We start from the raw sequence: 13,943 nt of genomic DNA, 5'->3' as shown, positions 1-13,943 counted from the left end.
TCACATAAATAAATAAAATAAAGGTCTATCAACAACTTAAATAAATAAATAAATAAAAAGATTCAAGTCCAGAACTTTTAAGAAGTGGAACTAGGGCGTGGGTTGTGGCTCAGTGGTAGAGCGCTCGCCTAACATGTGCAAGGCCCTGGGTTCGATCCTCAGCACCACATAAAATAATAAAATAAATTAAATAAATAAATAAATATTTAAAAAAAGAAGTGGAACTAGGGGAAGGGTAATTTAGCTCAGTGGCAGAGTACTAGTGTAATTTTCATCAGTTTTGTGGAATCAAGTCTGCAAAAAAACAAAACAAAACAAAACAAAAAAACCCTGGGAACCAATCTCTGAAAAACCTGACTCTGAACACTAGGAAGTTCTTGGAAGGCAGCTCATAACAGTCCTTGTTTTCAAATTTCTTTCCCCTTCAGAATCTACTTTTTCAGAACCGTTCCTTGCCCACACCCTTTGTGAGTGGACTTCATGCACCAATGTTGCTCCCCACTGGTTCCACACCCTGGAACAACACATGGATGTGGAGCCTTTCCACTTCTTGAGAAATTCTGCCACCTCTGGCTCAAGAATGTCCAGAAGGGCATTGTTTTCCACTGCCCGATTTCTAATTCTTTAGGATCCCTGCTACCTTCTCCAAACAGATATTTTGAAATTTTAAAGTACTCTAGTGAAAACACTGTCATTCCCATTTGTGGGGAGCCACTCTGAATGACCCATGCCTTCCATCCTGAACCAAGAGGCTCTGACCAATCACTTGGTGACGTGGGCATTGCCCCAGCCCAAGAAGTAGAAGGAATGTCTTCAGGAGCTAAACTCAGCTATTCCTTTGTTATACTATACCTTTGCCCTGTTTGGAATAGAATGGTCCACAAAATGCCCTTTGTGTGTCCCCTTCTCTTGCTCTGCCTCTGGGTGTGGCCTTCCTAGATATCAGTCAATCTGCTGACAGCAGACACCACAAGCTAGACTCAACATCCTGAAACCTGACCCCTTGTCTCATTTGAATGGCTCACCCCTCCACAGACCCCTAAGGTCAGAAAAGCTGTCACAGGACCAAAGAAAAAGGTATCTCTGTCGCTTGTGTGGTTATCTGCAGCCCAGTTCATCCAGGAGTGACCCTGAGTGTTTTAGTACTGAGAAATACAACACCAATTTAATTAGAATCTGTGAGGACTGGCCAACAAACTGTACTGTAGTGATCCTACATGTCACCTTATGCTAAAAGTGGTATTTGCAAAGCACAATGATTCACTCTGTTATCTCCCCAGTATAACTATCATTATTGCTGCATCAGACTGTATCCATAGAAGGAGAAAAGTTGTAGAGGTGAAGGCACATTTCAAACAGAATCTGCACATGTTACTCCATTTTAAAACAAGGTAATCACATATATTAAGATGGACTGTGCCTGCTATCAAGAACACAAGCAACAATAAAGGTTGGCAAAGATATAGGGAAACAGGTACACTCATACATTGCTGGTGGGACTGAAAACTGGTGGAACCACTCTGGAAAGCAGTAAGGAGATACCTCAGAAAACTTGGAATGGAACCACCATTTGACCCAGTCATCCCACTCCTAAGTTTATAGCCAAAGGAAAATCAGCATACTACAGTGATGCAGACACACTAATATTTATAGCAGCTCAACTCACAATAGCTAAACTATGGAACCAACATAGTTGCTCTTCAACAGATGAATGGATAAAGAAACCATGGTATATATACATGGAATATCACTCAGCCTTAAAAAGAATGAAATTATGGCATTTTCTGGTAAATGGATGGAGCTGAAGAATATTATGCTAAGTGAAATAAGCCAATCCCAAAGAACCAAAGGTCAAATGTTTTCTCTGATATGCAGATGCTAATTCCCAATAAGGGGGGTGTGGAGAATAGAGGTATTTTGAACTAGACAGAGAGGAGTGAAGGAAGGGGAAGGGTCATGAGGGTAGGATTGACAGTAGAATGAATGGGACATTATTACACTATATGCAGATATGATTACAAAACCAGTGTAACTCTACCAGAAGAAGGAGACCTTATACTCCATTTATGTAAAATGTGCCAAAATGTATTCTACTGTCACGTGTAACTAATTAGAATAAAAAATGTAAAAAAAAAAAAAAAGAAAGAGGATGAAATCTGCCTAACTGCATGCAGCATGTCTACACCAGGTGGCCAGCAGAAATAGGAAATGCAAACTATGAATTGAATTTGGGCCAAAATTATTGGGACTTTTAATTTAAACAGAATCTTCTCACACAGTCATGCATCATTTAATGCTCAGGATAAGGACTGAAAAATGTGCCCATAGGAAATCTGTCTTTGGGGGAAGTCACAGAGTATACTTACAGAGGCTAAGTTGGCTCCTACATCAACAGGCGATACTATTGTATGAGATCAACATCATATATGTGGACCATCACTGACCAAAACATTATCATGTGGCATGTGGGTATACTTGAAGGCTGTCCACTACAAGGGAGAGTGTGAACTTCTGGTTTGCTATGAGAGAACCCAAGCAGCTCTGATGCTTAAAGACATAATGAATAGAAATCGAATAAGCGGAGCATCTATGCAATTGGTTTTCCACAGCAACATGACCTGCTTCCTGACAGCCAGAACCTGAGAGAGAGCTGCCAAGGAACTCATGGTCACTTGGAAGGCTGCTGGGTCTTCATTCAACTCTGAACATCCAGGGCTGCAAAACCAGGTGGACACTCACTCTCAACTGATAACACAAATCAACCTGCATTTACTCCTGCTTGGAATGGGGTCATCAGAATCATGTAAGACATTAAAATGCAAAATAAAACTTCAAGCACAGCATGAATAATAAACACGTTCTTATTGATAGGGTCCAACAGTGGCAAAAGAAAGTCTTGCAGCTTAAATGTGTAATCAACCCAATGCCCACTGAGGGATAAACAGATGGACAAAAGATGTTATCTTCTCTTCTGCTATTCAGCCTTAAGAAAGAGGGAAATTCTGACCCTTTCTCCAGCAATGTAGGATCTTGAGGACAGTACACAAAGTGAAATGACCCAGACACAGTGGGACACATACTGTATGAGTTCACAGTCTTCAACACAGATGAGGTACCGAGGGCTCTCAATTTCATAGAGACAGAAAGTAGAATGGTGGTCAGTAGGAGCTGTAGAAGTAGGAATTAATGCTTCATTGGTAAAGAGTGTCTGTTTATGGCGATGGAAAAGCTCTCCAGATGAGTGATGAACGTGGTTGCACAACAGAAATTTAAACTCATGCCCTACATGATGACATTATGGCCAACGATGGAACCACATACATGAATTTGTCCCACAGTATGACAGCACAGTGAGATTGTAGCCATCTCAGTTGGTGTAAGAGCACTCTAGGATGTTTGCACAATGATGAATCACCCTATAACACATTTTTAGGAATATATCTCCATTATTAAGTGAGACGTGCATGTAAATGACACCACTCACCCTCTATACAGCACAATGGTTAACATGGCAAGTTTTCTACACATTTTGTGGACAGAAAGATAAAACATAGATTGAATGCCCAGCTGAAAAGTAAAAGGCTGAGTTAGGACGTTTGGAAGCAGCTCCCCAGTTCCACTGGGTGCTAGGTCACATCCCATGCACTTCCCATCTTTTCAGCAAATATTATTCTCTGTCTTCAATGGGAAAATCTCCCCTTTTTTCTTTTTTCTATATGTGAGACTTTCCATAGGGTGCATGGGTGGCAATGAAATATGCGGGTCAAGAGCAATGTCTGTGCTCCCAAATATGCTATGTAACTGGAGAGAGATTGATTGGAACTGAGAGGCTAACCTGAGGTGATCCATAGACTCCCAGAAAGTGTAGACACTCTGGGAAAACCATGAGCATGTGTACAATTTCCTATGATTTTATGACCTCAAAAGGAATCCTTGTGTCAAACATGCCTAAGTGCAGAGTGTGTGTCCCCTTAACAGAGTTCTGAAAACAGTGAAGGCCAGTGACACTTAGCAGATTAGATTTGCTAAGCTGAGTGTTTCCTTTTAGGGTTTTCAAGTGATAATTCAGTGTACGTGGGTTCTTTTGTACACACTGAGCTCCTTCTTGGGAGGTCATGTCATTTCTGCCCTCCCCTTTCTTCCTTGCCATACTCCGTAATCTCCCACTGCACAGAGGTCTGAAATGGAAATGCCCAGAGGTTGGGTATCTAACATGTGTTGTGTTGAGAATGGAGAGAAGAACCCGTGTCTAGACAGAAGTGAAAAAGGCAGTCAGAGACAAAGTACACAGAGTTTGGATCAGTCACAGCAGAGACCATCTCCTCTAGAACTCTAGGACAGGTGCACATACCAGTCTGACAGTTATAGGTGTTTTCCTTCAAACTGGTTGCCAGGTTGGAATGAGTGACGACATCAGAGGCTTCCAACCTTCCTGATTGGAAGGGACAGACTCTGTGGACCACTGGCAGTGCAGTGGGCAACCGTTTGTCCTCAGCACTGTTCTTTACCTGGTTTCTCCTGTTTGGAGAAGAGCAAACAGACTCCTATTCAACCAAATTCTGGAAGAAAGATTTACCTTAATAAGAACCTAGGTTTTGTAGGAGGAAGACAGAGTATTGGAGAACTTATGGAAGATCAACAAATCTCCCAGTCTGGGCAATCGCCTTCCCAGCCAAGCACCTCAGAATCCCACCTGGAGGTGGTGGTAGATGATGAGGTGGCAGGTCCATCAGGTGAGGGAACTAGAGTGAGAACTGATTTGACATGATGACTGGTAAGAAGGAAGGGGTAGAGCTGTCAGGAAAGGTGGGAAGCCCACTTTTGAAGTTCAGAATAGGCCACGGGACAAGGAAGTCCACATGGATGGAAAATCTGCAGAGAAAGGAATTGAGCTAGAAGATGAGATCTAGTGCAGGAAGCGGGTAGAGGGGATGTAAAAAGGGTCTCTCCCCCCATGAGAGAAAGTGTCCATAATGAGGAAGAGTTTTGAGGAACAGGGAGATGGGACAATGATATGGAGAATCAGGGGAAGACGGCTACCAGCCAAGGGGAGAGATGGAACAATAGGTCAGAAGGCTATTGTTGAAGGTCTGGGGTGTGGGAGGTGAACTGGGATCAGAGGATGAGAGGATGAGTTCCAAATTCAGGAGCCTCACTCTGCTTCCTTTACTCAGGTCTGTGGGTAAAACCCTGCCTCCCATGTCGGTCCTCGAGGAAGAGAGAATGGACCTCAGAATCTGAGGGAGACTCGGAGGATGATCCCCCGGGGATTTTTGATTCAGCACCCTGGGTAGAATCTGGCCTCCTGACTGAGACCACTGGCCTAAAGAGAAAGAGAGAGTCCTCCACTGAATCTGAGGATGAGCTGGAGGATCTGGAAAGTGGGCTAAATCACCCCTGGGATGTGGAGTCACTGTGTGGCCTCAAAATGAAACTCAAAAAACGGCGCATGAACTTGGTGCAACCAGAACACCATGAGGTTTTCAACAGGCTTCTAGGTAGGGAGACACCCAGGTATCGCCCTCCAATCCTGCTCTTTACACAAAGAGGGAACTAATAGCCACTTGACTTTTCCAAAGAGCCCTGCTATCCCTGAGATCCCCATTCCTGGAGGACTCAGGACCCATGTACCCTGTGAAACTCTTAGATGATGGATGATTACATCACACCTGAAAAATGACCCTGCTTGGGATCAAAAAGCTTGATTCCAATTATCCTCACCGACTGCAGACACTGTGGCTCTAGTATATTTCATCCTCCCTGAGGGGTGACTATCAAATGAGAAAATAACCTAGCAACTCTTAATTCTAAGGTGGTGCATTCTTGGGGGATGATGGGCCCTCGCGGTTTACTCCAAGTTCTTAGTCATACAGACATCTATCTCTTACCCCAACCCTCACTCAGTTGTTTCCCCTGAGGGGTTTCAGGGCAAATCAGCTTTCCCAGGAATGTTCCTGTCCTTTTCCTATCCAACTGGGATACTGGGCTCTTTTGGGCTCTATTGCACTCCAATCCCACATCTTCTCCAATGGAGGTCCTATTCTTCTCTCTGTTGTCTATCACCCATGAAGCCCCTTCTGGTTCCCAACTAACACCAGTGTTCTGTTCACAGAGGATCCTGTTGTCCAAAGATTCCTGGCCTGGGACAAGAATCTGAGAGTGTCTGACAAGGTGAGGTTGTTCTCCACTGGGCAGTGTTCCTGCTCCAGCACAGCCTGGAGAGGGGAGGGCTTTCTAGCCCATGGTCCTTCTGTCTCCATGTAGAACCAACAAGATGTGCCAAGTCCTGACACTTTGTGACTTGTCAACATCTCCCTTCAGGGCCTAGCAGTTCCATGCAGTGAGGACAGGTGGACCTTGCTTCTGCTTGGGGTGTTGCATTCCTATCCTCCCCTCTCTGATATTGTTACCTGAGATTCTGGGTACCTCTCCTCTTTTATTTTTTAAAATATGTTTTTTTTTTAGTTGTAGATGGACAGAATACCTTTATTTTTTATCTTTGTGTGGTGCTGAGGATCGAATCCAATGCCTCACAGGTGCTAGCAAGCTCCCTACCACTGAGCCACAACCCTAGTGCTCAACAGCCTTTTTTCTGTGATGCCAGGGATTGAACTCAGGGCCTTGTGCATGTGAGGCTAGCAAGCACTCTACAGAGTGAGCTATATCCCTATCGCTGGGGCTCCTCTCCTCTTTACACTTCTTGGGACCCCCCATTCTCCAGCTTACCCAAGACCCTCCTCACCCAGCTGACCTACATGCCTTTCCTCCCCTCAGAGCTGATCCTACAGAACACACTAAGCCTCCTCTTCCCCAGACTGCTCCGACTGTCACAGGTCCTTTCCCAAACCAGCAGGTCTCCTTACTTGGCGAACTTCTCTTAGGGGCACTCTTCACTCCAGACTCCCATTCCTCTGTCCCCTCTTTCCTCCTCTTCCAGGATGTGACCTCTCTGTGTGTTTTTCTTCTCTCTCCATCAGTACCTCCTGGCTATGGTCATAGCTTATTTTAGCCGGGCTGGCCTCTTCTCCTGGCAGTACCAACGAATCCACTTCTTTCTGGCCCTGTGAGTATTTGGTCTCCTTCATCAATCAGGACTCACTACCTGGGAGGGGAGGAGGGGAACAGAGGGGCACTAACCTTTCTTTTACTTTTAGCCTCTTTGTCCTGTTTGCTCCGTGTACACGAGATCACAGCACTGTAGTATAGTTTGTTTTCTTTTCCACACTTCCCTAGTCAAAACAAACACACAAGCTCCCTAAAGGCCAGCTGTTAAAGATTCAAGGAAACATAAAGCCCACCTGAGAGAGGTGTGGAGGAAAACATGGGCACATCCTGTCCCTGGCAGAGAGACTGGAGGTGCCGCCACATCTGACTGCTCTTCCTTCCTCTATCTATACCAACATTGTTCTGTTTTCTGCCTCTGGATTTCCAAGACAGATGCCCCTTCCCAGCCTGACAAAGGTCCAGTGTAGGGTGGTCCCTCTGGTTCTTCATACAGGAGTCTTCTCACATTTGTGGTTCTTTCTACACACTCCCTGAAAATCCTTCTTAGATGGGTCCAACCACCCCTTAGGCTTCTCCCACAATTGTGTTGCTCAATGCTTTCTAGAAAAAGGCTGGAGTCCTTCAGAAGGTGTGTGTCTGGCATCGACCTCTGGACCAAGGCATGGTCCTCTGTAACACTTAATAGGGCTGGTGCAGTCCTGTCTGAAGATGGTCCTCTGGGAGTCCGTTTTGGGAAGCTGACTCCAAGGGGAGGTCCTTCTTGGTTGTGCCTCTAAAGAGCAACCTGGTTTCTTTCCCCAGCTACCTGGCCAATGACATGGAGGAGGACAACCAGGCTCCTAAACAAGAGATCTTTCGTTTCCTCTATGGGAAGAGCTATGCCCAGCGTCCCCTGTTCCACAAACTGCGCTTTCAGTTCATCTGCTCCATGGGCTGGAACACTCGGGTTTCCAAGGAGGAGTGTGAGGAGGTGGGTCTTGCTGTGTGTGCTTGTGGGGCGAGAGGGATGAGCTGATTGGAGAGACACAGGAAGGCGAGTGGCTGCAGGTGGGCTCTGGGGAGGCAAAATCTCTGGAGGGAGGGAAGGACTTCTTGGGACTTCTCAGTTTTGCATTTAACCATGTAAGTAAATTTTCTTGATGGATCCAAGCAGAAATATTCCTAATTTGAAACCAGTATTCTACTCAAACCAGGGACAATGTTAAAGCTTGTCACTTGATAAAATCAACTTTTCAAATTTGATGGAAAGGGACATCTAAAGGATTCTATCTGTCAAAGCATCTTTACAAAATGTTTCACATAGCAAGCATGATTTATTTATCTGATATAGGAAAATATACTCGATTTTTATTGAAAAGAAATCTGAAAATGTGTCCCACATTTCATATAACATGATCCTGATAAGTGTCGTCCATGTGAGTAATAGCTGAAATAATGTTGTGATATCCATATATAGCTACTTCATTTGTCACCAGGCTAAATAAATATAATAATTACACCTTGCTATGTCACCTCCTTTGTAGCTGACAGAACTTAGTTAATAGAATCAAGCCTCTCAACATTGTAGTTTTAGATATTTGTACACTGTTGAATCACGATGACTAGAAAGTCCAAATCAAAGTGATGTAACTTTAAGGAATGCAAAAATAAATTAACCATAACTTCAAAACCCTCAATATCCTGTAAAGTCATTAGCTTTGGTGGGGGCTCTTTTCTTTCCAGATTCAAGCTTATGATCCGGAGCTCTGGGTGTGGGGCCGAGATCGCACCCTCATTGCCTAGAAGTCCTGGAACTATGTTGGCCTGAGGGGAGGGACAAAATTCTGTATCCCTGGCTTGATGACAGACAGAGTCAGTGATTTTCTATTTAGGATGCTCAAGGACCTAACTTCTTGATCCAGTCCTGTCCACCTCCACCCACAGCCACCCTCTGCAGATGGTGAAACAGCCTGAATCTCCAAGTCAGCTTCATGGTCTCAAACTCCAACCACACAGATGACCCCCTAGAGGTGTGCTGGGTGTTCTGAGGTTGCTCAGCTAGACCTGAGAGAGAACAGTTTATCACTCAGGATGTGTAAAAATCCTTAACCCACAGCAATTGGGCCCACATGTCAGCTTTGATGAATGGTTGATCTTGGTCTAAAGGGAATATCCTTTAGCCATGAATCTCTCTCTCCTCCTGTAAATTCTCTTTTTACCTCTCCTTTTAATTCATCTTGGGTCACATATCCCTTAAGGACACCAAGCATGGAGATAATTTATTTTTACGACTGTTACAGTTTTAGTACATGTGATAAATGTTATTTATTTTGAACACTTTTTAAATAGTTCTGAGATAGATATTGTTTGGAAAACTGTTTTTCCTTATTAGTTTTGTAATGAGTGTTATAACATGTTTGTGTTCATATATATAGGTTTTTATTCTTTTTATCTATTTTATCTTATTACTTTCATACCTCAGTGGTATTAACCCATAATCTAATAAATATAAAATTTTCATTTGATGTTTTATCAACATTATGGTGAATATCAAGCTGCTGTTATTTAACTTTTCTTTAAATGTTTTTCTGTAGTGTATATTGTTAGAGAGCACATGTGTTATGTGCTTGTGAAGAGTACAGCACAGTGCATTTTTGAGGAAACTGAATAAAGTTGAAAATTTTCTTACTGTAATGATGCATATGATCTTGTCATTCTGGATTATTTTTTTGTTGTCAAACAATACAGGGTTGTTGTTAATTGACCAAATTTCTTACCTGTAGCAGAAAAACACCTAAGTTATTTTTTAGGTACCGAAATAACAGAGAAGGTTGCAGAATCTAAACTAGAGACTGGAAGAGGAAACACAGGAAGTCACTGAGAGAGACAACACAGGAAGAGTGAAAGAAAATTTAAAGGAAGCTGTACAATAATCTTAAATCCAAAATCGAGGAGAGCATATAACAGGAGATGGCTTCCTGGTAATGTCCAAGGTTAGGGACACAGGGGGAATAGTAGTCTTTGCTACTTGAGTCAAAATGGGAGTCTTCTCTACAACCTGTGTTTCTAGTTTTACATAACAGAAGAAAATCCAAAGAGTCTTCTTGAAATAGAAACTTGTGAAGGGAAATGAAGGTACTAGAGCAGGTTGGGAGAAGAATGAGATGACAGGAAGAGCTCAAGCTGGTAAATAGAAGGCACAGAGAGGAAAGAGCTAAGGGTTTGGGCAATGAATGACTGTAGACAAGCACCTTGAGAGATGAGAGCATCAGAGAATATAGGAACAGCTGGAAAGAAGCAGGTAAAGCAAAGTATCAGCCAGAAGAAAAACAAAGCTAAAGAGAGGTGGCAACGGAGCCATCGATGAGATGTGATGTGGGGTTAGAGAGGCAAGTGGAGATGATGTGAAGGGACTGGAAGGGACCAACATTGAATGAGCTTAAGATTGGTTGAATGTGTTAAAAGAGGGATGGTGGTTGGGTGAGTAGAGTAACTTCAGAGGTAAAAGTACCAAGAAGGAAGAAGTCATTAAAGACAGCACTGTGTAAAGCAAATCTGATGCTGATCAACCACATGGAGGTCATGTGCTACCAGTTGAGGCCACAGGCCGCCCCTACACCATCTTCTTTTTAGACATCAGCCATAAGCTCCGGGTTTCCCAGGCCACTCGCACTTCTCACCAATGGCTGCAAATTTGGGAATTCCCATGATCCTAATGTATAATTTTCTATTAACATCTCACTGAAGTTAGGAGAGCATGTAAAAAAGGACACAAATTGGGACCAGCTAAGAGAAGAGACTCAATTTTTAAAATTTCCTATGCCCTTTTTTATTAGCCACAGAATGCTTAGCTCACTGTGAACCACTGCAATCAAAGAGGGGAAGATTCCAATATTTCCAGAGATATTTTCTAAGAATTGATTGCATAAATCTGTAATATGTTGGAAGAATTATCAAAAAGATTAGACAGAAGGGCTAGTGGTATAGTTCACTGATAGATTTTGGTTACCATGTGCAAGGCCCTGGATTCAATCCCCAGCACCAAAACAAAATAAAGGGGGTGGCACAGAATCAGTATAACTCTAACTCATTAATAAAGAGATAAATAAACTTGTTTATCCTTTTACAGAATTAGACAGTTCTCCAAAACTGATGGCCAATGAGCACATGAAAGGTCAACACCTTTTAGTCAATTGGTCATCAAAAAATGCAAATCAAAACTACTAGATACCATTTCCTGATCACTAGGATGTCTATAATTAGGAAGTCTAACAATGTGTTGGTTAGGATGAGAAATTAGAACCCTCTACACTGTTGATGGGAGAGTAAAAGGTGCAGCTGCTCAGAAGTCTGACAGTTCCTCAAAAGGTTAAATGTAGAGCAGCTGGGGTTGTGGTTCAGTGGTAGAGCACTTGCCTAGCATGTGTCAGACACTGGATTAGATTCTCAGCACCGTATAAAAATAAATACAGGTCCACTGACAACTAAAAAATATTTTTAAAAAAAAGGTTAAATGTAGAGTTACCACATGACCCAGCAAGTCCACTCTCAGATATATACATGAGAGAAATGAAAACACACGTCTGTACAAACACTTGTGTGCAAATATTCATAGCAGCATTATTGGTAATATTTAAAAAAAGAAATACTCAAATATTCACCAACTGATACATAAAATGGGGTTCCTTCAATGTAAATTTAATCAGCCATAAGAAGGAATAAAGGTCTAAGCATGAATAACATGGGTGAACCATGAAAACATTACGCTAAGAAGCCAGACTAAAAGATAACATAGTGGATAATTCCACTTCTCTTATGTCCAGAATAGGCAAATCTATGGAGACAGAATGCAGATGAGTGGGTGCCTAGGGCTTGGTGAACTGGGGGCGGAGGGAAATGCTAATTGGTACTGACAGGATTTCTTTTGGAGGTGATGAAATGTTTGGAAGTTGATTGTGGTGATAGTTACTCAACTCTGACATGTACTAAAAACCTGAGTTGTATACTTTAAATGGGTGGATCACAGGGTATGCAAATTACATCTCAATAAACTATTAAAATAAAATGAAACAGGTGTCAAATAGAAAAGGCTATTCTTTACCTTTCATGGTGACACACATGATGGTTGACACAATAGCTATAACAACTGCCAGGAGAACCTTGAGGAAGATCAAGTAACTGCTGAGCAGGATTCCACAAGCACATCAAATCTCCTTTGCTGCATGACATGTGAAGTCAAAATGCCAATCCACCTGTCCAGAAATAGGGAGGGTCAGAAATGGAATTGAAAGAGCTGCTTTGTAACACATGATACAAAGAAGTAAAGGGAGGTAATATTAAGTCTGCTATTTGAGGAGGCATCCTGGGAGCCTGTGTGCCTTTGACCTGCAACAGCCCCACTTCTGGAGGTTTGCGGCTTCTACACTTCTGTCCACCCTACAAAAATAAGACTCTCAAAGTAAGCTAATTCATTTTTTGGTTCCTGGGATTGAACCTAGGGGTGTTAACCACTGAGCTATATCCCCAGCCCTTTAGAGATGGTCTGGCTAAGTTGTCCAGGCTGGCCTAGAATTGCTGCAGTCCTCCCTTGGTCTCTCCTGAATCGCTGGAGATTACAGGCTTGAGCCACCATGCCCAGCGTGGCCTAAGCTAATTCTTCAGATCAAAATAAGACTAGCATGTTGAATGAGAGGGTCCGGACTGGGGTACAGAGAAAATCCTGCCTCTGCCCCACTATCCAAAGAGGACAGGCTGGGGTGAAAAGGGAATCTGGTTTTCCCTAGAGACATTATTACTAGGTACCTAGCTGTGACCCCTAACTCTAGCCTAACTTCCATATGCCTAATTTCTAATGGCCAATGGTTTTGACATTAATGTTCCAATTTGGGAAATTTCCAATCCAAATCCTTCAGCTGCAAAGGGATTCAGGGTTTTTACAGACTTTAGATATTCTCTGGATTCCCATGTGCCTTAGATCCCTGTTACCACTGGGCCCCCAAAGGGAACTGGGAATGTGGGGAACTGTTGGAGCCTTAGCCATTGCTGATATCTGCATGGGAAGATGGTTCTCTGCACTAGATATCCTCCAATCCCAGTCAAGTAGTTGGTTGGCATCACAGGCATGCACTACAAACCAGATGAACATTATCTTTAATAAACTATTTCCTTGAAAAAAAAAGATAACACTAAGTCAATGAAAGAGTATGGCTTTCTTTCTTTTTCACTTTCTAAGTTCATATCATTGTTCTTATTTTATGTCTATTATAGTCTATTTAAATCCATTTCTAGCCACAAGGACACAAATATAATGGCAGCTGCTGGAAAACTGCTTGATATGACTCAGAAATATGCAACTGGTAAACCAATAAACTACATGTTTGCTAAATTATTAAACAGAAAATTTATACATCTGTGGATTAACAAGATCAACACACATGGAATCTGAACCAAGAGGGAAGGCACTGAACACAGATGCAAACATGTTCACGATGAGCACTGATAAAACTCAAAAGGAGAAGAAGTCCTGTGGTCTTATAACTATGATTTTATAACTCACTGCAGAACAATGAAAGACAGCACTGAACAACACAAAGTAATAAGAAGTCTGACCCATCTCTACAAGTATTTTAGCAGAAGGCAAGACTGCCCTATTAAAGATTCAAGCCAGATAAGAAACGGAACTGGGGGACTGGAATTTAGCACAGTAGTTGAGTGCTTGTGTTTTTCATCAGTTTTGTGCTATCAGGTCTCCATGTCTACACAAAATAATAGGGAAATGATCTCTGAAAAACCTGGCCCTAAAAACTACAAAGTTCCTGGAAAGCAGATCACATTTCTTGTTTTGAAATCCCTTTCCTCTTCAGAATCTACTTTTCCAGAACCATGATATTATTCCTTGCCCACACCCTTTGCAAGTGGACTTCATGCACCAATGGCACTTCCCACTGGTTCCACACTCC

At 42.6% G+C, this 13,943-nt stretch overlaps 1 protein-coding gene and 1 long non-coding RNA gene across 2 annotated transcripts in view; one reads left to right on the top strand and one right to left on the bottom strand.

The window, feature by feature from the left end:
- Nucleotides 1–13,943, bottom strand: part of LOC143385154 (uncharacterized) — a 67,470-nt gene that overhangs the window by 52,201 nt on the left and 1,326 nt on the right. The window contains exon 2 of the long non-coding RNA XR_013089445.2: nt 12,086–12,236. This is a non-coding gene — a long non-coding RNA (uncharacterized LOC143385154). The remainder of the gene's footprint in view (nt 1–12,085; nt 12,237–13,943) is intronic.
- On the top strand, nt 4,628–8,787 carry LOC143385378 (speedy protein E4-like). The gene is made up of 6 exons (XM_076840851.1): nt 4,628–4,733; nt 5,283–5,498; nt 6,113–6,171; nt 6,978–7,063; nt 7,807–7,975; nt 8,728–8,787. Exons 1-6 carry the CDS (start codon nt 4,628–4,630, stop codon nt 8,785–8,787), a joined length of 696 nt encoding a protein of 231 aa, XP_076696966.1.

Source organism: Callospermophilus lateralis, chromosome 19 (genome assembly GCF_048772815.1).
Source record: "Callospermophilus lateralis isolate mCalLat2 chromosome 19, mCalLat2.hap1, whole genome shotgun sequence".
Lineage (NCBI taxonomy): Eukaryota > Metazoa > Chordata > Mammalia > Rodentia > Sciuridae > Callospermophilus > Callospermophilus lateralis.
This window is presented reverse-complemented; position numbering and strand designations above follow the sequence as displayed.